At 40.7% G+C, this 23297-nt stretch overlaps 2 protein-coding genes across 6 annotated transcripts in view; both read right to left on the minus strand.

Annotated features, from left to right (window-relative positions):
• On the minus strand, positions 1 to 7423 carry LOC122881872 (riboflavin transporter 2-like). 2 transcript variants are annotated; one of them, XM_044208572.1, is made up of 4 exons: positions 7269 to 7423; positions 2510 to 3605; positions 2128 to 2251; positions 1 to 726 (listed from the first exon to the last, which is right to left on the minus strand). In XM_044208572.1, exons 2-4 carry the CDS (start codon positions 3544 to 3546, stop codon positions 511 to 513), a joined length of 1377 nt encoding a protein of 458 aa, XP_044064507.1. In that variant the 5' UTR covers positions 3547 to 3605; positions 7269 to 7423; the 3' UTR covers positions 1 to 510. The 2 variants fall into 2 exon arrangements, with proteins under 2 accessions (XP_044064507.1, XP_044064506.1); XM_044208571.1 differs by lacking the exon at positions 7269 to 7423 and adding an exon at positions 4874 to 5312.
• Positions 7424 to 10478: 3055 nt separating this feature from the next.
• The window catches only part of macf1b (microtubule actin crosslinking factor 1b), a 33373-nt gene continuing 20554 nt past the window's right edge, over positions 10479 to 23297 (minus strand). For all 4 annotated transcript variants that reach the window (XM_044209219.1, XM_044209222.1, XM_044209220.1 and 1 more), the window contains 28 exons: positions 22969 to 23200; positions 22611 to 22837; positions 22393 to 22515; positions 22206 to 22307; positions 21624 to 21725; positions 21321 to 21485; positions 20968 to 21123; positions 20329 to 20526; positions 19685 to 19813; positions 19390 to 19560; positions 19143 to 19298; positions 18846 to 19052; positions 18591 to 18710; positions 18336 to 18505; positions 18068 to 18227; positions 17481 to 17675; positions 17017 to 17142; positions 16517 to 16660; positions 16110 to 16298; positions 15483 to 15594; positions 15140 to 15306; positions 14856 to 15018; positions 14376 to 14530; positions 14177 to 14251; positions 13840 to 13957; positions 13148 to 13293; positions 12559 to 12679; positions 10479 to 12397 (listed from right to left, as the gene is read on the minus strand). In XM_044209219.1, coding sequence (XP_044065154.1) covers positions 12372 to 12397; positions 12559 to 12679; positions 13148 to 13293; positions 13840 to 13957; positions 14177 to 14251; positions 14376 to 14530; positions 14856 to 15018; positions 15140 to 15306; positions 15483 to 15594; positions 16110 to 16298; positions 16517 to 16660; positions 17017 to 17142; positions 17481 to 17675; positions 18068 to 18227; positions 18336 to 18505; positions 18591 to 18710; positions 18846 to 19052; positions 19143 to 19298; positions 19390 to 19560; positions 19685 to 19813; positions 20329 to 20526; positions 20968 to 21123; positions 21321 to 21485; positions 21624 to 21725; positions 22206 to 22307; positions 22393 to 22515; positions 22611 to 22837; positions 22969 to 23200 — 4155 coding nt within the window. In that variant the 3' untranslated portion in view covers positions 10479 to 12371. The remainder of the gene's footprint in view (positions 12398 to 12558; positions 12680 to 13147; positions 13294 to 13839; positions 13958 to 14176; positions 14252 to 14375; positions 14531 to 14855; positions 15019 to 15139; positions 15307 to 15482; positions 15595 to 16109; positions 16299 to 16516; positions 16661 to 17016; positions 17143 to 17480; positions 17676 to 18067; positions 18228 to 18335; positions 18506 to 18590; positions 18711 to 18845; positions 19053 to 19142; positions 19299 to 19389; positions 19561 to 19684; positions 19814 to 20328; positions 20527 to 20967; positions 21124 to 21320; positions 21486 to 21623; positions 21726 to 22205; positions 22308 to 22392; positions 22516 to 22610; positions 22838 to 22968; positions 23201 to 23297) is intronic.

The following is a 23297-nucleotide window of genomic DNA, read 5'->3' on the forward strand; positions in this document are numbered from 1 at the left end:
TTTAGACAGCAATAAATGTTTTATTTGGTATTCAGTGGTTTCTTCACTGACGTAACACATACAAAGTAAGTTATATTGTTAAACAACCATGTGAAAAGCACAAATCTTTCAGTGTCTCAAATTTAGGCACATTTTAAAGCCAACAGTACCATAAGTCACATTATGTTCAAGTAAACTGGGTTTGACCTCTGAATTCAGAAGGTAGTGTAATATGCTCAGCAACAAAATGGTCTTGTGTGGTCTGACACATCGATCCTGTAGGTGTCATTTCAGCCTTGTGTAGAGCTCGCTCCATAAGTCAATAAATACACTGTATAAAACATAATTCTGCCATCTGACTCTGATGAGAGGAAATCTATTAAAACAACATCAGGGAGTGATACTGTTGTAGACAACACTTCTGACCTTTCAGCTCTGTTGAAACAAGTAGGAATATGTAAAGCTCATTACTACAGTGAGCTCAGTGCTACTAAATTATATTACAGTAATAAATAAATATTTCATATTTATTTACGACATGGGACACTTAGTGTTGCAAGCATCACCTGACTTGAAAAGTCCATAGACACTGACCAATGGGAACATAGATACAGCACCAACCATGGAGCCCAACTGCACTACTGCTCCACACCACACAAGGGCACTGTGGCCCTCATCCCTCAAAATCACCCCAATGATAACCTTGACATAGGACAGGGACAGGACAAACAGGATCCAGGCCAGCACCTGCAACACAGAAGAGGTGAATATTATGCATTACAATGATCTGACACCCAGTTCCTGTTATACGGATACCAGTAAAATTTACAAAATGTCCTAGTTTGACCTCAACATGTTAGCTAACTCAGTGGCTTTCACAATGCCATCATGAACAGGTTGGGACAGGAGGTTTTCACACCAATCACACCACCAATCAAAAACTGAATCAGCTCATCAGTTAGTTCGCACCAATCAATAGTATTGTGCTTAAACATCTTATTGCATTTGTTTTAACTATGTTTCTAACTGTGTGGTAGTACCTTTTGTATTGTAGCCTACTCATTGTTACCAATTTAAAAACTTTTTGGTAGTCTCATTATTTTAGCATTGTTTATTGTTTACTCTGTTTTACTGTTAAGCACTTTGTAAGCCTGTTTAGATTAGTGCTATGAATTAAGTTATTACAATTAAGTTATTATTTGTGATACAAATAGGACAAAATTGCACACATCAACAATGGATAAACAGAGAATATAATGCATTCATAAAGAGAAACATCTGATTTGTTAGGTCATTAATCCAACTGATGAGAAGTAGACCCTCAAAACAAAAACAGAATCTTTCAAAGCTTTATTTTTTCTGATGTTTATCTTGCAGTTGCCAGCACCTCTTGCTTCATAGTACATCTCTCTCTCTCTCTTTTTTTCACTGCTCTAGGCAAGATTTGCTTGTGCATGTACACTCAAAAATGAATATAATGACGATAACCAGAATTCTAGTTTTGGGACACTGTGATGAAGTGATGAAACAAAAAAGAAAAGAAAAAAACCATAAAAGTATTAGCCATAAGCCTTTCCTAAGACATGCTAACTTATACTCACTTACTTGTATTAGTATTTTTTTCCCTATGGTTTTTTAAAACAGACTGTTCTGCACTATAAACCTTTATTTTGAAAGAGTGTGTGAGTCCATAGACGTTTTATAGCAGTTACATAGCAAAAACTCAAACAAAACTCATTGCTAGCACATATAAGGGGTGACAGTATAATGCAACCCTGTACAAGAGCACCTGCTAATATACACTTGAATTAACACGTCTGTGACGGTGAAAGCTTTCCTCAGGGAAGGTGTTCATGAATATGGCACAGACATGGTTTGACAGTATTGTCTTAATCAAGTCAGACAGCACTGAGTTGACACGACTTGATTTTAAAACCTGCCAATCACACTACACTCCCAAATCATAAGAAATCTGAACACGCATGTGACTGTGACAGGCAGGTTGTGCTTAAATTATATTATAATGTGTAGCATGACCCCCATTGATAAGGCAGAACATGAGATCCAATTAATGGCTAATAAGTAATATAGTTCGCAATCTAAATGAAACAACATTATGTCCCAATTCCTTAGAAGAAAGAGTCTTACTATGACTGCAGTTCCAGAGGCACTGTGGACCAGCAGGGGGCAGGGACTAAGAGCAGCCATGGCCATGATGTAGGCTCCAAATCCAGTTCCAATCATGGTCAAGAAACCCATGAAGATGAGAGACCTGGCAACAAAAATCAATGCATATGGTAAAACTGAGCATTTTCTGTTACACTGAACTATTTAGCTTCTTAAAACACACTAATATGATAGTTTGAATTAATTCAGTACATGTAACTTTTAAGCTATGACCTCTACAAACTTATGACTGAACCCATCCCCAATGTTTGGATTTTATGTTATTGGAGGAGACAGAAAAATTCTTAGTCTTTAAATAAATTATCATTTCAAGTAAGGAGATGGTTCCAGTAATCATTCTTACCTAATGGGCATAAACATAGCGATGAAGCAGGCCACTGGGTTAGCAACAGCTCCCATGGTGGCAGCTAGATGGTAGGCCTTGTTCCCGTAAGGCAGGCAGGAGTAGGACTGGACTGAGGGCAGCACTGCGTTGGTCAGAGCATTGACCCAAGCCAGTACGACAAAGATGACCAACACCTCAAGATTGTTATACGTCCCCCTCCCAAAAGAGCTCCTGGGTTCCCTCCTGGTTTTTTCCAGGGGGCTGATCATAGGCTTCTGCTCTGGTGTCTGGGCGTGCAGAGACAGACCTTGTTCTCTATTCCCAGGTGCCAGATCACCACTGAAGTACAGGTCATTCTTTCTCTCCCGAGCCACAGCTGGGTGATGGTTGAGTAGGATGAAGGCTACCATGCACACAACCATCATGGCACTGAGGAACACGAAGAAGACCTGTGCAGAGAATTTAGCTGGCTGATAAATGGCTCGTAGCTCTCCACTGCCAGCCATAGTGGCATTATCAGCTGTAATGTTGGCTGCACCAGCCAAAGTGGCATTCTGACAGTGGACTACACCAACACCTTGAATCAGAGCCACCAGTGCAGGCACCAGACCACTGAGGCCTTCACCTGCAAAGTACGTGGTGAGGTACTCTGGACGCAGCCGCATCATGAAAGGCAGAAAGGTAACAGACGAGGTGCAGTCCACCACAGAGAGCAGGAAGCTCAACACGAGCAGGGGCACACTGTGCAGAGAGCCCCCTATTGTCACTGTGTGCCTCCAGAAGAAAGCCAGCAAGAATGTAGCAATGATCCCCAACACTACAATGCAGTAGATGACCGGCCGCTCATCTAGCACCCCTGGGCGAAAGCGGTGCATCAGAGTGATGAAGAGAGGACCTATGTTGGCCATCTGGATGAGGACTGTGAGGTAAGATGGCAGATACCAGAGCTCTGGGATTTCCGGCACAATCAGGGGGAGTTCTACCCACATCCCGTTGATTGCCACCCAGGAGCCCATACCGAACAGGCACGCCAGCACGTGAGTCAGCAGCGACATGATGGAGTGATGATGATGGAATGAGGTAAATCAGGAAATGATGTATAGATTTATGTAATCTGAAAAACAGACACAACATAGGACAATTTTATTAGTAGAATGCGAAATTTGTTGAAACAATTTTTTTTTTTTTTTTTTTTTTTAAATTGAAGCTGAAGTTTCAGCCTGATATTTTATTCAAAATTGAAATATGAGCCATTCAGTTTCATCCAACTCTATGATGGATATGTTACAACATTTCAATTTGGTGTGTTATTGCTTAGAAATAAAGTAGTTGTTTAGTCTGAACTGGATAAGACATAACCATTATTTCACTGAAGAGTTTTAGTGTTTAGAAGTGAATACTTTTCCCCAAGTGCTGTGGAGTGAGTATAGTCCCATTTGAAGAAAATACCAAATGGCAAAAACACTTACTATGGCAGCTTCAACCCAAAAATAGAATTACTTGACTTCAAAACATGTGTGTGGTTCATAAACAAGACCCAGAGTCTACAGCCATGCTAGCAAAGGGCTGCTAGCACAGTGATAGATACCACACTGGTGCCTTTAGCCAAATGCTAACTTCAGCAGGCTAACATGCTCACAATGACAATGTTAAAATGCTGGTTTTTATCTGTTATAGTAATGTTCACCATGTTCACCATCTTATGTTTCAGTAAATAAGCATAGCATAGCTGAATGTCACATATTTGTTACTGAGCTTAAAAGCAGGTGCCCATGTGGGTGGGACTGACCTTCAAAGCCTCACTTTACTCTGCCTCTTATTCCATCCCTCTCTCATGTGCTCTTTGGCAAGGGATGCCTGACCTTTCACATACTGACACACTAAAAAGCACCATGTGGATGTGACATAAACAGACACATTAAAGGGGACTGATTGGGAAGCTGTGTAATAAAACTACATCACCATAGTCATTGTGAAGGACTTGCTCTAATTAAAGCCATAAACCAATTGTAAACTTTCTTTTATAGGCTACTATACCAACACGTTAGCATATTGTTATTCTGTTACTGAAGGTTTTCTGATGTCTTTTAATTGGACAGTGTCAAAGAAATGTTTCAATGTCTAAAAGACCCCACTTCGATGATGATAAAAATCATGATAAAACTTCCTGTTCCTGCTCCTAAATCTGAACTCAAAAACTGTACAATCATCCTGGTTCTTTTTCATCCCTTCACATTGTAAGGGAAGCAAATGGATGAAGACTTGAGCCTTGAGGTTCTAGGATAACCAGGAAATCCTATAATCCTTACTTCCTTCATACATACTGTACATGCACCACATACACCACAGTTCAATAAAAGGTGTCAGAATATATCACCTTACCTCATTCAGAACATGGACAGGAAGAGACTGCTTCAGAACAGCACAGCCAGGAAGAGATTGTTCTCCTCTTCCCGTTCAAAAACCGTCACTCCATTGTGATCACAGTTTTTTCTGTAACATCAGCCGCAAGTGTGTGTGTATGTGTGTGTGTTGCCCCTCCTTCCCCCTTTTCTCCTTCACACACACACACACACACAGTAACCACAGGCTAAGATTCTGCTTCCGTGTCTCTGCTGCACTTGACAGGAGAGGGACTGGGCAGGCGCACATGTCCTACACCACCATGACACTTTGATCGTGTGCCATGTGCTGTCTGTGCCTGGGAGCTCAGCAATAGGAGGAAAGAGAGTGAAGGGGAGGTCTCAGTGAGAATAGCTCCTCCTTTTCCTTTTCCCTCTCCCAACCAGCTTACGACCTTGCAGTATGCCCTCATTTAAACGCAGGCTGCAGTGTGAGAGAGAAGAGTGAACCAGCATTTGGTTTCACACTCAATGAAGTTATGTATTAGATACTGGAAATACCACACTGACTTTCCTTCTATTTCTCTATTGGCTGCTCACTGTGCCAGCAGTTCTTTTTTTCATAGGGCAGTTTGTTGCATGTCAGTTTGCAAATCTAGTTTCACAATCATCTTTGGTGTGGATACAATTACTCAACTGAAAAGACCAGTCTGTCAAGTTCAACAGCACATACATGACATTGCAATTAAGTTCTTATTTAAATCAGCTTAAAAAGAAAAACACTCACAACATACAGTATGGTGTTTGTTTGAACCATCCTCCACTCATATTTGACACACAGTTACTATCCAGTACAGTGGTTGTCATGTCTCAGTAGTATTCTAAAGGGTTTTTAAGCATAATTTAAAGGAGTGCAACCTACAGATATCCTAAAACCATCAGTGTTGCTCAGAAGTACCCCAGGAGCCTGACAAAGCAGAGGCAAGAGGCATTTGGCCCTAAACTCCTCAACCCAAAGGAAGTGGTGATGGAGGTAGTTCTGCAGGGCTTCTGGTTGCTTCCTCCAAGCACCTCCTTCAATATACCCTCCCAGCAGCTCAGTGAAATGGCTGTTGGGGTCACAAAGGCTGGGTCTCCTCTGTCCATCATTAAGTCAAGTCTCACACGGAAGAAGCTACCCTAACTGCTGCTGATGAACGTCCCGTCCTCACAGCAAGCCAGGATGCTTTCATTAACTAAGTCCATGACAGCAAGGATGCTAAGTGAGGAGCCCAGCATGGAGGAGGACCAACAAATCACCACCAGAGAAACAGATGCTGTTGCTCCAGCTGTTCCGGCACATCTGACCCCTCCTGCTAAACCTCCAGTCATCGCCGCAGTGCGGGATGAACTGACCATCAGTGTGGGTGACACAGAGCACAATGTCTACATATTTTTTAACCATGCTAATAGCTCTAAGGATGGCAATGTTGGTCAGTCGGTTGATCCACTCCCATATTTCAAAAACTATTGGATGGTTTCCATGAAATTTGTTACAGACATTTGTGGTCCCTAAAGGACGAATGCATGGACTTTGGGGATCCACTGACTTTTCCTCTCTACCATGAGGTTGCCAAAATTTGGTTCTGAGTGAAAAGTCTTGATAACATTTTGATGAATTGCGACAAAATGCGGTGCACACACTCGTGTCCACCACAGGCTGATCCTTTAAATTTGCATCTAGCACCATCATCAGGTCAAAATGAAAGTTTCTGAAATAATTTTATTAAACAGCACTGACTTAAGGAGCCAGCAGAAAGCTAAAACGTTCTCAAAATTAAACCAGAATGCCCTTCTACAAGCTCACATGAATCTGTGATAATATTGTCCACACACAGTCAAAGCAGGAGGACTGAGAGCGGCCTGGACAAGGTTGAGAATACAGGAGGAATGATGTTAGCAGACTGCTACAGAGCACTGTAGCTATATATACATAGAACAATAATGACTATTGTGCATTGTAACTGATTGTGGTGCCTCTGACTTATATTGCAATTACACACTTTTAAATCAATGAAAATCAAATTACCTTATACCTTATAAGTGATATGAAACTGCTTTAGAATGTCAAATGTTAGAATATTTGAAGTGGCATCAAAAATACATATTGCACAGTGCCTTTTTACAGAGGCGAATGCTGATACAATACGAATCTCATAGAGTTGGGTCAGATGAAGACGGTTGCTAAGAACAAGCTAAACAGTGCGGTGGAAAACCTGCCAGTCCTTACTTTGGTTGTTAAAAATACGTTTTTGTGTTTCTCAAAACTCTAAACTAGACCATTTTCCATGTGATAAATTTCCTCATTATAAGATTACACAACTTAACACAAAGCTGCTTTCAACATTTTAAATTACCTCAATTCATCATTCTAAATTAGACAAGATACCACCTACCTGCTTGTGGGAATGGAAGCACAAAGTCAATTCTGGTGAGAGGTTACACAAGTGCAGCGGAAAGTGTGCTGGGGGCTACTATGTTCAGATGCAGCACAGTGGCCTTCTGCTATTTCTGTCTCTGGAGTCTGCGTGCACATTGAGTTGAGTGCTTTGTACTTTAAAACTCTGGATTTCTGAATCTGTGTCATGTGACTACAGAGGGCTGAGCCAGGGGTCCAGTTTGGGAACCAAAGTCCTCTGCAGCAGAGGCAGGCGGAGGAAGGGAATGAGGACAGAGGGAGGAAAGAAAGGATAGAGGATGGATGGAGGAAAGGGAGCTTAGAAAATGCTGGCAAGAAAGTAGACAAAAAGGAACAGACTGAATTTGACGGGTCTACTACATCAACATGAAGGTTTTTGTAGAGGGCGAGCGTGGGCAGCTTAGCCAACCAGAAGATGACTTTGGACAGCTTTCTGTGCTCTCTGAGTGGGTGTTTGGTCGGGGTCAGTCTGGCTTTGTTCAGCACAAATTCCAGCCCAAATGAATGACCCCTGTTGAGCACTAACTTCATGGTATTTCATTTGCATGCCCTTGCACCCACCTCTGCACTTACTGGTACTACATGTTCCCTTCCCGAATAATAAAATTTGTTTTTAGGCCCGTGACAGTAAAGCAAATTACTTTTGATACAGTTAATAAAAATGATTTGAGCTTTCCTGGATGTGGGATCATGGCGACTGTTGCGTGACTAACAAATTGAAACTGTGGACTGTCTGTTGCTGCCAAATGTCAATTAAATCTCTGTTCAGTCCTGTTCCATATAACTAATTCGTACAAAAAATGATTGTTTTCATTCTGTTTTGTTGGTTGCAAATTGGTCTTCGGAATGTTTCAAGTTATACACCACATTTAACAAAGTTATCACTTTAAATGACATCAAAAGTGTCTGTGTGAGATCAGTCGCTTGAGTGGTACGTAAAGAGCTGTGACAGCAGGCGGTTTGCATTATCCAGTGAAAGAAGGCTAATATTGAAATGTAACAGTTTTTATACATACAGTAAAAATGAAATACCAGTAAATTTTAGTGCCTGTTCTGATGTCACAGTTGTGAAACAAAAGTTAGATAAATTATTGATTTTGTTCATTTTTTCACTGACATAATTGAAGTTGTTCTTATTATTTTTAAAGAGTGTGTTTTGTGTATGCAGTTTGACCGCGAAAAGGAACCTCAAATTGCATTTAAACCATCTTGGGGAGAGACTGAGTGCTGTATTTTCCCATATTGTTTATGAATATACTTGTGAAATAGTCCATAATAATAGAATTAAGGGCCTTCAGATTAAATGTAACATACATGAGTGAATCTCAATAAATGAGTGTAGAGATGCTTCCATATAGGTAGGGAGACACTGATGTCCAGTCACAGGACAGTGTTGTTTTGATAAAACCTCAGGACTGTACAGCACTCCTGTGACCTGGAGTCATGGTGAATATTTGTGTAGAAGTACAATAGTCTTCTTTCTTTCTCAAAACTGCTGGGCTCTGTGTTTAAACAAATATGTCTGTGTTTTTGGAACTGCATGTACGGAGAAAGTGAGTCTGAAAGAGTCACTTGTTAAACATCAACAGGAGAGCAACTTGAGCTGGAGAGCCACAGATGGAATTTCTGCCACTGAGAGTGTATCATTAAATAAGATACCAAACACAAGACTGTCTACACCTGACCTTTATCCTTTTTCTGTTGTTATGTGACTGGTGACGCAATTATTCCAACTTAATATTTGGATACTCATTTGTCAGAATGTGTACAGTAATGTCTAACGTGACAGATTCACCTTGATATTAAAAAAGTATTTAATAGCAGTCTCCTTAAACAGAATGTAATGCACATATATGCAAAAGTACATATATGTAATGTGATGTGAGAAAATAATAAGATCATTTGGATGGTAATCTTTCCCTTCTCAACATAACAGAAACATTCATTTTGTCTTAGTTAGTGGTTAAAGCCGCTATTATCAATATCTTTATATCAAAGCATCAAATGGTAATGTATAGTTTGAAAGGGGTCACTCACAGTGATGAACCCACACAGAATTATCACCCGACTCTTTCAGACTCACTGCTCTCATAGCATCATTTCCAGCTGCAGCAGGCAGCTGTTTTCAATGAAACAGCTCTGATAAACCCACTGTACGCTACCTGCTCAGCACCAAACGGCAGACAGACACAGTTAGCGACTAGCTGGTGAACACAGTGGAGCAGTTCTTGGCTAAAGAGCCAGATATTTCCCTCAGGTGTTGGTAGAGACCAAAAACAGAGCTAAAAGGAGAGTGAATATTGGACATTTATCAGGTGGCCGGAAACATGACTCCAATGTTGTTCCAACAACTACGCCATACCAACTTTAAAGCAGCTATAATTGAGGTTTTTATATTAACAATGCATCAAATGTGAAAACAATGTGAAAGAAGTTGCTCGTAGTGATGAACCTACAGAGAATTTCACCCGAATCCGCAAATCCCCTTGGGATTATAGCTTTATAGCTTTATAGCAAGTTTCAGCTTATTGTTTAGCTGTCTGGCCTGCAACGTTAGTCTTTTAGTTCACTCTCACCGCTCTCATAGCGTTGTTTTTGGCCGCAGCAGGCCGCCGTTTTCAGTGACAAGGCTTTAAAAACCCACTGTACACTACCAGCTCAGCATCAAACCGCCGACAGACACAGTTAGTGACTAGCTAGTGAGTGTAGTGGAGCATTTAGCAGCTTAAGAGCCAGATATTTTTCTCAGGAGTTGGTAGAGACCAAAAACAGAGCTAGAAGAGTGAATATTGGACTTACATTCACCAGGTGGCCAGAAACACGACTCCAAATGAATGATAATGTTGCTCTGTAACCGCTGGATGAGTAAATAAGCAACTGTTTGCTAACAAATTCGCCATCAACTTAAAAGGTGATAATATGTCAATATTGTGTTCACAGCTTGTTTTTGCCACACCCAAGTGACCAAAATAATTAATCAGTTATTTAATACATGCACACTAGCATATTAGTTAGCCTAACAGAACAAATTAACATACAGTGTGTTAAATAAACTCGTCACTTGGTTTGATCAACTGCGGGAAGCCTGTATTAGTGTGATCATTTGTCTTCTGTCTTTGATTTCTGGCAAAATAGCAAATGCATGCAGCCATGTGTAATACTAATGAGGTAATGATCATGGCAAATATTTTTATTACAAAAAGATTTATTTTTATACAAGTAGACGTAAAATTATTAGTGACATTCATCTACAGTTTCCCTAAATTAGACATCAGAATGAGCACTGAGTATAGAAACATTTACAGTACAGAAAGATTAGGGTGCATAGCAATAGAAGTTAAATCTGCCTATTGTATTTTTACAGTACAGTAAAATTTCAACCTTCTCCAACATCAACACATTGAGGCCAAGAGGAAAAGGTACTTTATCATGTAAAAACATTTTTGATTTTAAAAAATCATTTTGACAACTGCATAGACCAAATGCAATTAGGTACATAAGCTACTGTCTTCAACCTCAGGTAGATCTAGTACAAACGTACACATACAAATACAGTAACTTTACACTGCTGATAACATATTGTGAAGTATTAACTGCTACAGTATATAATGAAACCAGAGTGAAAGCCAGGCACAGTGCAACACTGAACAGCTTGTGCAGTCTGATGGTGGAGCTGCAGTTGCTTCTCTCTCGGGGAAAATCTATTTCAGTATTTTTTGCTGAAACAATGCATATTGGTATCTTCAGGAGGAAACCTTGGAGGAAACTGAAGTAGTGCCTCGCATGTTTTTTAAACACCTTTTAAAGTAGAGTAATAAAATCAAAACAGTTGTGAGAAATGCTGAATGGATTGGAGGTCAGAGACTAAAAACATCAAAACAGAAATACAGAGAATTTAAAATATACTGCTTTTGGTAAAAGAGGCTGGAAAGGGAAAACAAGGAAACTAAAAGGTAGATTTCACTGAAAGGAATTACACTGGTCAACCAGACATATCACCTCCAGTGCATTCTCATGAAAAATTAATTCTCTTACTGGTGACAAATGCCAAATTACCCACTCAGCAAAACAAATCTACAGTAGTTGGACACAGAAAAGTGCATTTTTATGAAAAGAATGTGCTAAACAAAACTTTCCCAGGAAGTACAATGTTGAATGAAAACAAAATATCTACACTTTCACCGTAATGTTCCATAGAAATACATACATCCAAAGGCAAAACCAATCCTGAGAAAATAATCTCTACAAATCAACAATGACCTGTCGTACTTCAGTGCATTGTTCATCACACAATCTCCAGTGTTTAAAACATCCTTACAATAAAGAACAATAAAAAATACATAATTATTTCAAAACATGGTGTCAAAAAAGGTAAAAGACAAAAACAGTGTGGCCCTGCCAACAATGTCATCTTCATGGAATGAAATAAAAACAAAAATTTCACAAAGTTGAAGGACAGCATACTGTACCCTTCACATACTTGGTTTTGGTATATGTGTTTTTTGGATGCTAGTTGGGGCAGTCAGACAGTACATCACCTTTACAACCCATGTACAAATGTGTTCTTGCTGTAAGACACTTTTAAATCAGTTACACCACATTACTGCTCATGACGGAGCATTATTCTTGGGTTCTGGTGCCGTCTGATTTTGCTCATCTTTACAACCAAAAAAGAATAACAAGCTGGGAAAAAAACAAAATCTGATTTAAGCAAGGCTCTGGCTATCATGCAATAAGCATCCATGCAGAACTTTTCAGTTCCTACTCTCTACACAATCAGATACTATTGTTTGAAATGTAACATGGGACAAACAAATCTTTGTCTTGTATCTGGACTGACTTCCTCAATATCCACAGAGAAGACATGGTCTTCAAGCAGATTTATCAGAGTTAAAGACCCTTTAGCATCACCTCTGGTGAACTTCGCTGTACTTTTCTGTCAGTGTCTGCTTTTCAGATGTGGCTGATGCATTGTTTTTTGGCCCCTCCATCACATTACTTCTGCTTATCACTTTGTTTTGGGGCCCCAAGGCTGTGTTTGGGTTCAGCACTGCAGCATACACATGGTTCTCAGGGGCAATCATGTGGGTAACCTCTCAGCTTCGTCTATAGGGTGCACAAGAATGAAAACAGACAGGACAAAGGGTTAACTCACCATCTCAAGTTTTAAGTTCTTATCATGTCAAATTGAAATTTGAAAATTGTAATTCTGCGGGATGCGTGACAATGAAAAATTTCCTTAAAAATAACTGAGGTGACTGGCTGACCTGATGGTGAGGGAGAATCATCCCCCCCTGTTGTGACAAACTGTAGATCAGACCCCAAAGCAGCGATGGAGCTCCTGGGACGGATGCAGCGGTCTCCTGAGAAACTTCTGCGGAGTAATGCCTAAAGCAAGACAAAGTTAGACTAATTAGAGTAAGATGTCTCAATGGTAAACTATCTAACAGTGTTCATGGAAAGTTGCTACATGTTATATTTTATGTTCCCTAAAAGCACATTCAAGAAAAGCCAGTTACTACTGTCCTGGTATCACTCAGTATTCATTTTATGTAGCATAAGATTCTGCATTTTGACTAGTTAAGCTAACGTGAAGTTGAAACTTTGAGTGGAACTGCATGAACTGGAATATGTGTGTTACTTGTAAATTAAAAGAGGTATACGTATGTAAAGATATTACTTAACTAAAAAGGACACAGTGGGGGGAAAATGTAAATGTCTCAAAACTAGGGTGGTCAAAATATTTTGATATTAAAATACCACATGTAGCACCTAGATAAATAGATTTCCATTTAAAAAAAAAACAACCAGGATGTTGCTGCAGCCAGTTGTAACAGGGTACAGCTTTTGTCTTGCCTTGCGTGTCATGGGGCTGGTGGGGGCGGAGGCACTGCTGTAGAGGCTGAGGCTTGAGTTAGACCTGCTGACAGTCAGACCCTTAGAAGTGCTTCCTGCAGGAGACAAGTACTTCTCCTTGATCTTCAGGTTAGTCCTGCCTTTCACTGTTGGTGACACAGCAGGGGGAATTTAATAGAACACTGTAAAAATGTGTAATTTATAGTAGCCACACCTCTAATTATAGCCAGCCGACACTGCGCACACAAATAATTGAAGCAACATTGCCGATTTAAGTCAGTATAGAAAATATCTGTATTCAAATGTAATGCAATATTCACAGAAAACTACTAAAATATCAAAACTTTACCAGAAACAGATATTTAGCAGAGCACACTGACATGTTTGACTATTTTTTATAGATGCATGCATGCTCAATCATTTAAAAAGATATCTGACATTAGCTACAACTATACTGTAGGATAGCATGGCACCAAAGAATGTTGGATGGTTTGTTGTACGTTTGTTGAATGTTTATCTGACTTTAGAAAAAAAGGTTCATCTGACACCAGTAACGTGTTTAGGTTGTCATCTGTTGAATGTATGGATCGAAGCAACATGTAACACTTTGAGCTGAAGACTTGTGATATTACATTTAATAGTAGCTTATATAGTCTGCAGGAATTATTAGAAGTAAGGAGTAGTGTACTGACCTCTGCAGGGGTCATTCTTGACCAGGAACTCATCTAGAGCAGTCCAGCCTCCTCCTACTCTGACCATCAACGTGCTACGCAGGATACGAACCATCCGCAACTGTTGGGAATCTCCAAACTGCAGCAGACAAAATACATATAGTGTTTTTGAAGCACTTGTTGCTGTGCCATCTTCACACTGCATTTGCAAGATATCACTGATGTTTCCATAGACTGTGTTCTTTCCACTCACCCAGGGATTATATGTTAATTCCAAACAAACCGGAAATATAAACCATATCACTTCCTGTGTGGTCAGTGGAAATCAGAGGACCAAATGTAATGTAAAATGACTCACCTTGTATCTATTGGCACTTATTTGCTCCACTTGGAACCTCTTGGGACAGTTACACTGTGATACCTGTCGACTCACCTAAAGAAGGGTAGAGAAATGAGATAGCGTCTCAGTAAGTATGACAGTAAGTGTCACAATAACAAAATCACTCTTATGAATCAAACTACATTCCTGTGTTTTCTTATGCGCACACTGTTCATACCTCTTCGTTGATTTGATCTGCGTCCAGTGTTTTCCTGTAGGGATCTCTGCTAGGGTGAAGCGCACTCACAAACTCATAGTAGTCAATGAAGCCGTCGCTGTTCATGTCAAAGATGTTTGCCACTGCATTCATCTCCAGAGAGTTGGTTGGAAATTCTACAGTAGAGCAGTGTAAAGCCAAGGGGATTTAAAACTCTGTTAACTTAATTACATAGACATGGCATACTTTGTTAAAAAAAATAAATGAACAATGGAGATATTGTCATTAACACCAACAGTATAGACATTTGCCTGTGTAACAGAATCATTGATCATTTAAAATTTATTTATTTAAATAATGCTAATAGGGTGGAATTTATGTTTCAGCATGCTGATTAGCAATTTCAGATGCTGCCGTTTGAATTTTATGGCGACTTAAAATGAGTGATACATGGGTCAAAACACTGAACTGATTTATGGATTTATGGCAAGTGGGTCTTACTGGAGGCAAGGACATAATCAATTAACTCCTTCTGGCTGATGCGTCCATCCTGGTCCCGGTCGATGCTGCGGAACACGTCTAAGATCCGGGACTTCAAATGACTAATCCACTGTATGTAACGCTTTCGCCAAATATTGAAGTCGAAGTTTGCAAATTCTTCCATCTGTCCAGAAGTGCAAAATATCACAACATCTATGTATGTTATTACATTAAATTAAGTTTGGAGAAACATGTTGAGGAAATTGAATTCAAAGGACTTTTCTACTATATTGGCCAGCTCTAACCTCTTTGAGCGTTTGCTGGTGTTGCTCCAGGCGGTTTTGTCTCGTCACAGCCAGGAGCCAAAGTTTCTGCCAGTGACTGACCAGCTGACTGAGCTCTGGGGTCTGGGGGTCGAGGTGCTCCAGGGGAACCCGTACAGCAGGCTGCAGCTTCAGAGTGCTCCTCCTCTCTGGATGGAGAAAGAGCAACATGGTCTGGAATCAGCTCAGGCAACTAATTTCTACTTTACACATCTTCAGCAGCAGCTAGATAGTCATCGAGCTGTCAATGCTTATGTTCCAAAAATGACCCTTTTTTTGCATGTGTTAATAGAATGTAAACTATACTGTTTTCATGGTGGCTTACTTGCAAGTGGTCGTTTGCTGGGGGAAACTTGTTTCGAAATGCTCTTGTGTTTGCAGGACTTCGTGGCATGTTCAACCTCTGGAAACTTTTTATTCAACTCCTCCATGAATACCTGCAGAGAGGAGTGATCAGCGATAAACAGTGCAGCAAATGTTAATGTTCTGGAAGTGGTCAATTGTCTGGTTACATTATAACCGCATCTGCTTGATATTCGAGTCTGTGTGAATATATTGTCCCACAATGCTGTGAAAAAAAGAAAATGGCGGAGCTGCTCACAAGTGAAAAGAATGAAAACAAATGATTGATTATGGTGCAAAGTCACCATGAGCATCCTGGAAAACAAAAACAAATCTTTGGAGAAGAATGTCGCAGTCAAAACGTTCCAAAGTTTCTGTTTACATTTACATTCCTCAGTGCACATATTTTAGTACTAAATGGTAAAGTATTTATTTCACATATCCTAACTTCAAGAAAACTATATTGTACCATAAAATATCAGTATGTTAACAAAACTGGCTGATAGTATTCACGTTGCATTATAAAGTATCTAGAGAGGTTGTCTCTATCTGGCAGAGAAGATGGTGAGATGGTATAATAGGTAGCTCATAGAACAGAGAAAAATCATACTATGTGCTGTTCAATCAGTTCTTGGTTCTGCTCTGTGGTTTCAGGCAGAGGCTCTTGGTCTCTGAGGTTGAGGGCTTCCTGTGCTGAGGAGATCCAGTCCAGTAGCCTCTGGACGTCCTCTCTCTCTGCCTCCAGAGCTGCCAAACTGGCCTGGATCTTCTGACCCTGCTGCTGTGCCCAGGTCTGAACCTGACTCAGAAAACAAGGAAGGGGAGGAAATTACACTAGTTCCATTCAGATACTCTCAAATGTTGACACTGTTTTGCAGGTATTGAAACAGTGTCCCTTTGTCTTCAAAACATTTCCAGTTACCTAACTGATAGCAATTAACCATTTCCTAAATAAGGTGAGGTATTTATCTTGTATTTAATCCCTATTGCCTATCATGTGGGCATGGAGGCACTCACCTCCTCATAGCGGGTCTTGGTGACACTGATCCAAGATTTTAGGGTGATTATAGAGTCTGGGTGACAGGAGGCCAGGATCTCCTCACCCAGACACTGGATGTTCTGTAACTCCACTGCCTGAGCCTGCAAGGCACCCATTGATTCCTTTAGGGGGCCAGAAAAGGGATTTATTCAGCATTTTATCCAGTAAAAACACATTCTCAGTGGGATAAGCCATCATCTTAGTTTTTAAACAAATGTTAAACAGTTTGTGGTTAAACAACAAGGTACTAACTAATGGTCAGAGTATCCATCCTTCAACCAGTTGAATGGATTAAAGGACAGATGAGTGCCTGCAAATATCCCCCCTGCTTAACTACCATTGGTAATACTGAATCCTTATTGGCACCAACTTCTTGTTCTGTAGCAGACCTTGACCTTTGACCTCCCCGGAAGCAGACAATATGGGGAAAAAAATGTATCTCCCTATTGGGAGTGATAAAGTATCATGTTATACTGACCTCGTGTTGTTTGCGGAAAGCAAGCAAACCTTCCTCCTCCTCTGGTATCACCCCATATTTCAGTATCCTCTCTGCCTCAGTGAGGCGTTCCATGAAAGAGTGGACAAGGCCATCAAACTTTTCAGCCTAACGAGAACAAAGACAAAGATTAAAATAAGAGTAGGGGTTGGCTCTACTTATCAGCTTCGATTAATGGTCACATATCAGCCAATCAACTGCTATCCATTCCTGACATGTATATTTTTTCTCATGACCACAGCTACCTGCAACCTGAATTTTATGTATGGGTATCTTTTCATATAAGGACACTTGTAGTTTGTCATGATTTGCTTGTTAGACTTTTCCAGCCTGACAACATACTGAGTGAAACACAACTACTTGTCGTTTTTGCATATTGACAGCTTGAGTCCAACGATGCCGTAAAAGCTCATTTACCTTTCACCTTTATTATTTGTGAGAACTACCTGCTGAAGTGCAACCTCCAGTCTGTCTTGCTTGCTGACTGACAATTTGCACACAGCCTCCCAGCGGCCCTCCAGTTCATCCATCTGCTCCTGCAGCCAGTGAGCGTCAGCAGTGCTGCTCCTGGTCAGATCCCTCACAGAGCGCTTCAGGGTCCTAATGCATCCGGCTCGCTTCCCTAACTCCTTTTGGAAGGCCTAAGAGAAAGGAATTTAGCTAAGAAACTGCAATTTTGCTACAAGACAGCATTGTGAAGAAACTGGCACAAATATGCTTAAGTCAGACACATTATAACTTAATATCAAGAAATCATTACCAGATTAATGGTAATCATCACTGTATACAAATTAGACCATAATCGAAGACTCCAGTGCAACCTCCATTGTGAGAGTGAGCTTACCAATCATTTCAGCTTATTTGTTTAAAATTACTTTCACAGATGCACAAACATTCTACACAAATTAGCATGAATCCCGTGTTTCTATAGTATAACATATGTAGTAGCTGTACCTGTACTGTATTTCTGCCAATCTGTTCGACATTGTGAATTATTAAGGCCACACAATAAAATGCATTATAGGTGTTGTACCTTGTGTTTGTCTATCAGGTTGTGTACCATGTCTTTGTCTCCACCAACAGGGACATCCTCAGCTAGTTGTGGCTCCGCTCTATACAGCCAGTCATTCAGTGCCTGGAGAGCATCAGTGAATCTACCTGAGAACAGCAGTGCTTCCTCCAGCTTGTGTTGTCTGAGAGAAGCAAACCCGAATATTAGGTACATTTTCAAAGATCAGGATTTTTTTAATGCTTGGTAGATATTTGAATGCATCCCTATCAGCTGTAATATAGTTCCATACCTCTCCATAGACTTGCCACTGATGGTGTCCCATGTGTCTTTGAGTTCAGCCAGTAGATTTTCCAGATGCTGTCTATCACGGCTGGTTTGAGCTCTTTCATGGAGGCTGCGTCCATTCTTCGATGTAGCTTCGTACATGGGCCTCTTTGACCTCAGCAGTTTCTGGAACTCCTAATTACAAAAGAAGTGATCAGTGAAGGCATTCAAAAACATAAAGCACATGACCAAGTTGTATTCATTGTGATGCATACTGCACCTTCTGTTCAGTCAGTTGTTGTTTGATCTCCTTGTGGGACACAGCAATCTCTTTATGTGTGTCTAATGTCTGTTCTACCTCTGTCATCCAGTCTACAAGCATGCGCCACGATTCATTAAACTGAAATATGAGAAATAAAGACAGATATTATACAAAGGTTCCTCTGAGTGGCACAAGTCACACATAAGTACATGTATAGTTTGAGAAAGATGGAGAAGGTCATCCATTTATATTGGAGTTGATAATTTGGTATACCTGTTTGGCATTCTTTTTGACCTCCTCCAGCGTCCTGCCTCTCTCTGAAGCGCGCTGCTGTAGCTTTTTGTAGCGATCCTGGACGGTCATGATTAAGTTATGAATGACGTCACAGTCTTCCTTCCTGCTCAGCTCTGTTAGTCTGCATGCTGTGTGCTGCACTGTGGCCTTCTTCTCGCCGTAACCGTTCACCTCATTCACCAGTGTCTGTACAAATAAGTTTTTCATGAACCATTAATAATTCCAAATTCTGAAGCAGATAGATAGAAAGACTACAGCAGGTATAAAAAGACTTACTCTGTGATCCTGCAGTTGAGTACAAACTGTGTCCAGAACAAAGCTGGGAGCAGGAAGAAGCCCAATAGACTCTTCACACTTGCTCATCTTAGTGAGAAGATCCTGGACATTACTGTGGAACTCCTTAGCCAGACTCAATCCTTCTGTAAGCTTTACCTGTGGGAACAGCATGACACTCAGATATAATCATGCACTAAATGAATGATGAATCAACAGGATGACAAATGACTATGAAGAGTTAAATAACCTTTCGCTCCTGGACTTTGCTGTAAACAGACGCCCATTTCTGTTCAAGAATAGATAGGCTGTGTTCGGTGCTCGATCCCCGGACAACATTGCTGCTCTCCAGCATCCTGTGAATGGCATTCTTCACATCTGTGTAGGCATGGAGCTTTGACTCCATCTCATTGCACAGCTCCTTTTATTGGTGAGAAGAAGAAAGACAATCCGTTTTGAAGGGGAAAATATTTCTTTACTTGGTTACAAATTTTTAATTTCTTGTATCTCTTTATTTTGACAGTTAAAAGTCTGGTCCGTTTTACCAAGTGTGCACTGAGCCGTTCACTGGCAGAGTCCGGCATACTCCACGTGGTTTTAGTGGAGGACAGTCTCAGGTCTGTGTTCTCCAGCCACTGCAGAAGATCCTGAATCTCCATCGTAACATCTTGTACCTGCAGGAAAAACAACAGCATGAATGCAAAATCTCCTATGGTGATGTGGGTGCCAGTTCACTACAACCCTAGTTATGGCAAAAGTTTCATCATGTAACATCAACTGCCATCACCCTTTGTATCATCGTTTTTATTTAAGTAGTCAAGTGGAACAGTAATTGCCAACTGACAAAATATTATTGGGTTATTACAATGTATTTTGTAGATATGTAAGATATGATTTAAATTAATATGTCATTTTAAACTTTGCCTTTCTTTATGACAATAAAAGCCACACGTTTAAATTTGGACACGCCTCTACACACTTGTATGTTCACCTTTACAATCACCACAAGAGGGCGTCATGATATACTGATAATGAAGCATAAAATGCAGTATAGCTGAGGAAATGCTTCATCCTGATATAGTGTGTAACAATGTACTATGGTATATATACAGTTAACACATTTTCTATGCTACTTTGTGACCTTTGTTGCAACTGTAACAAAATAATGGATCTGTTTTTCTCTCTGCACCTGACTCAGTCTGTTCTCTAATTCCAGCTGCCTGCGTTCAGTCTCGCAGCGGACAAACTCCCAGCTTTCATTGAGTTGCTCCAGTCGAGACTGCAGACCATGCGGGCTGTCCACGGACCCAATCTCCAGCAGCCCCCTGCCTGCCTGGTTCAGGGACTCCATCGTGCGAACATGAGACATGACATCATTACGCAAGACCTTGGAGGAGGAAGAAGCATCAGAGGTTAGAGATTTATCATAGTATCAGTGTCTGTGTAATTCAAATGTATTGCATGTTTTCTGGTCTTAGTTGTGTCTGGCAGTTCAGACAAAGACATGTACTGTTGTCAGAAGATTCTAGCAGTGTGTATTGTTGGTAAAGTATGAATCAGCAGAAATAATACATAAGATACAGACACAATGGTGAACACTTTCAGGAGACAGAAGTCTGTTATTCATTCAAGGCTAAGTGTTCAGTGTTATCTAGCAGATAAACCCACAGCTCTACGAGAAAGTGAAGAGTTACAGGGTTCACTGTTTCCTGAGACCTTCGAAGTCTGAAAGAGCTTAGAGCCTACTTACGGCAGTGCAGCCATATAATGAAGGGTTTATTTTAAAATGTTAGTTACTATATATTATTGTATTTAGGCCACCACCAACCTTGTGCTTGGCCAGCTCTATTTCACAGGCCTGCAGGTCGATGCTGATTGGCTGGCTGCCCTGCAGTTGTTCAGCGGTCCAGGAAAGCCATGTGTGCAGCTCATCCAGAGTGTTTTGGAACTGACCCAGACCCAGCAGAGCACACTCCAGCTGATGCTGGTGGCAACACAGGAAAAAAAAGTAAAATATATATTGTTCTTTTTTACAGTTTGCTTGTTTTCCAGCTAAATGTGGTTTCTACTGGCCTGTTGTTGAAGTAACATTACCCTTTAATAAATAACACTGTGACAATGTGCTTATAGTGGCATGCTAATATTAATATTACATAATGATACCTGCTTGCATATTCTCACCTGTCTGCCGACAGTCTCTGACTCCAAGCTGTCCCAGCGCTGTCTGAAGTCACACAGCGGTGAGACGGAGCCTGGACGCTCCGAGCCTGGAGACAGCCGGCACACAAAGCGATGGTTCAGGCTTTCTATCTCTATTTTCTTCTGGTAAAGTTCTCGCTTAAATTCCTGAAGGAAAGAATAAAGACAGAATATATGTTTGGACTCATATTAAATTAGCTATTGTCATGACTATGTTTTATGTTATAATAAAATACAACATACATATCCAAAAGCAGTCTTTGTATAATATGAGACCAACCTCACCTTGAGATCACATAGCTGCTCCTTGACTGATTCCAGGTCAGTCCCTACCATGAACTCTTCAGTAGACCTCAGCTCAGCTGACTTCAACCACTCAAAAAGACCCTATTAGCAAAACAATAACAGAATGTGTATTAAAGAAATATAAATTATATACTGTACCATCACTCAGCCCGTGTTCCACTCAGCCCTGGATTCTTGCCATGTTATGTGATCATTGAAGAAATGTTGTTCTCAACATCCAAACATGTAACCCTGTCGGTATATACAGCTGGATACATTTCACATAGTTTTCTTTTGATACTGTCTCCGAAAGTTTGCACCATTAAACTCATTTGCCTTTGGCAAAGGACCACCCAATCTGTCAGTCTCTCATAAGTAAAGCTACAGGGAGTAAGAGTCTGAACTTTGCTATTGCAACAGAATAAAAGACTTGCTTTGCCTTTGGAAGGATGCCATAACACTGCTTGAGTCAGGCAGTGGTGGCCAATTTGATTTGGCTATGATACTGACCAAGAAATATGTGTTAGTATATGGGTATTCATATATACATAATACATAGATATACTTTATATGGACACACACCTGCATAGTGTCTTGATAATGTAGTGCCATATGCAAGGACTCCTCCAGCTTTTTGTGACATTCGTTCCACAGTTTGCTCAAGTTGTTCCATGTGCAATAGAGCTTTAAGGCAGCAAAAGACAACATTTTAAATTAGTCAATACAACATCACGAGTTCAAAAGGATTTTCTTCAAATTTATTTCTTACTTCATCTAAGCTCTTTGTGACATCTGGTTTGTCTGTATCGCCACATGCTGACATCAGATCCATTCCCAAAACGCCAAGGGTGTCCAGATCTCCCTGGAAACTGTCAATATCCTCCCTGAGAGTCTGTAAGTTGAAAGGATGGAAAAGGTTATATAGTGTCTTATATATAACAATGTGGGTTTCATATGCACAATTCCTTTAAGAGCTTCCAGACAAACCTGCATGGTCTCAAGGCTCTGGCGGATTGTTTCGGAGTCTGTCCGACTAGCATTGAGATCCAAAACTGCCTGCTGAGCATCATTGAGAGCAGCCGTGACATCGCTGACATCACTCCAGAACTTCAAGGCAAGATCCAAGAGTTTGAGCAGCCAGCATTCCCTCTCCTGTGCCTGAGTATGCGTCTCATCCAACAGATGGGACAGGCTGGACACTCGCTCCTGGATTGCTAAGATCACAAGAATGTAACAGTGACATTGCTTGGAATCTGCCCTTTTCCAACAGCTAATCGCATTGCTACTTGTAGCCCCATGTGTACTAGGAAAGTATCATATCTGTATACAAACAAGATCCCATTACCTGTGCCGACAGATCCATCACCAGCTGCCTGTGTGTTAGCCAGCAGCTCATCTGCCTGTGTCTTGACACTGCCAAGGCCCAGCTCCAGCTTGGACAGCTCAGACAGGGTGTGCTTGTTGTCCTGCAGCTGCTCCTGGATCCTTGGGGTGAGGCCTTGAAGAGAGCTGGGAGTCTGTATGCGACTGCGCAGGCGGTCAAGACTCTCTCTGATAAGGGTCATTCTCTCATTCAGCTATAGGTACAAGAAAAGATATGAAGGTGTGTGCTTGTTTGTATTTGTGATATATTGCAAAGTGTAGGGCTGTTTATAACATTTTCTTTCATTCTTA

This window comes from Siniperca chuatsi, linkage group LG9 (assembly GCF_020085105.1).
Source record: "Siniperca chuatsi isolate FFG_IHB_CAS linkage group LG9, ASM2008510v1, whole genome shotgun sequence".
NCBI classification, from domain to species: Eukaryota; Metazoa; Chordata; class Actinopteri; order Centrarchiformes; family Sinipercidae; genus Siniperca; species Siniperca chuatsi.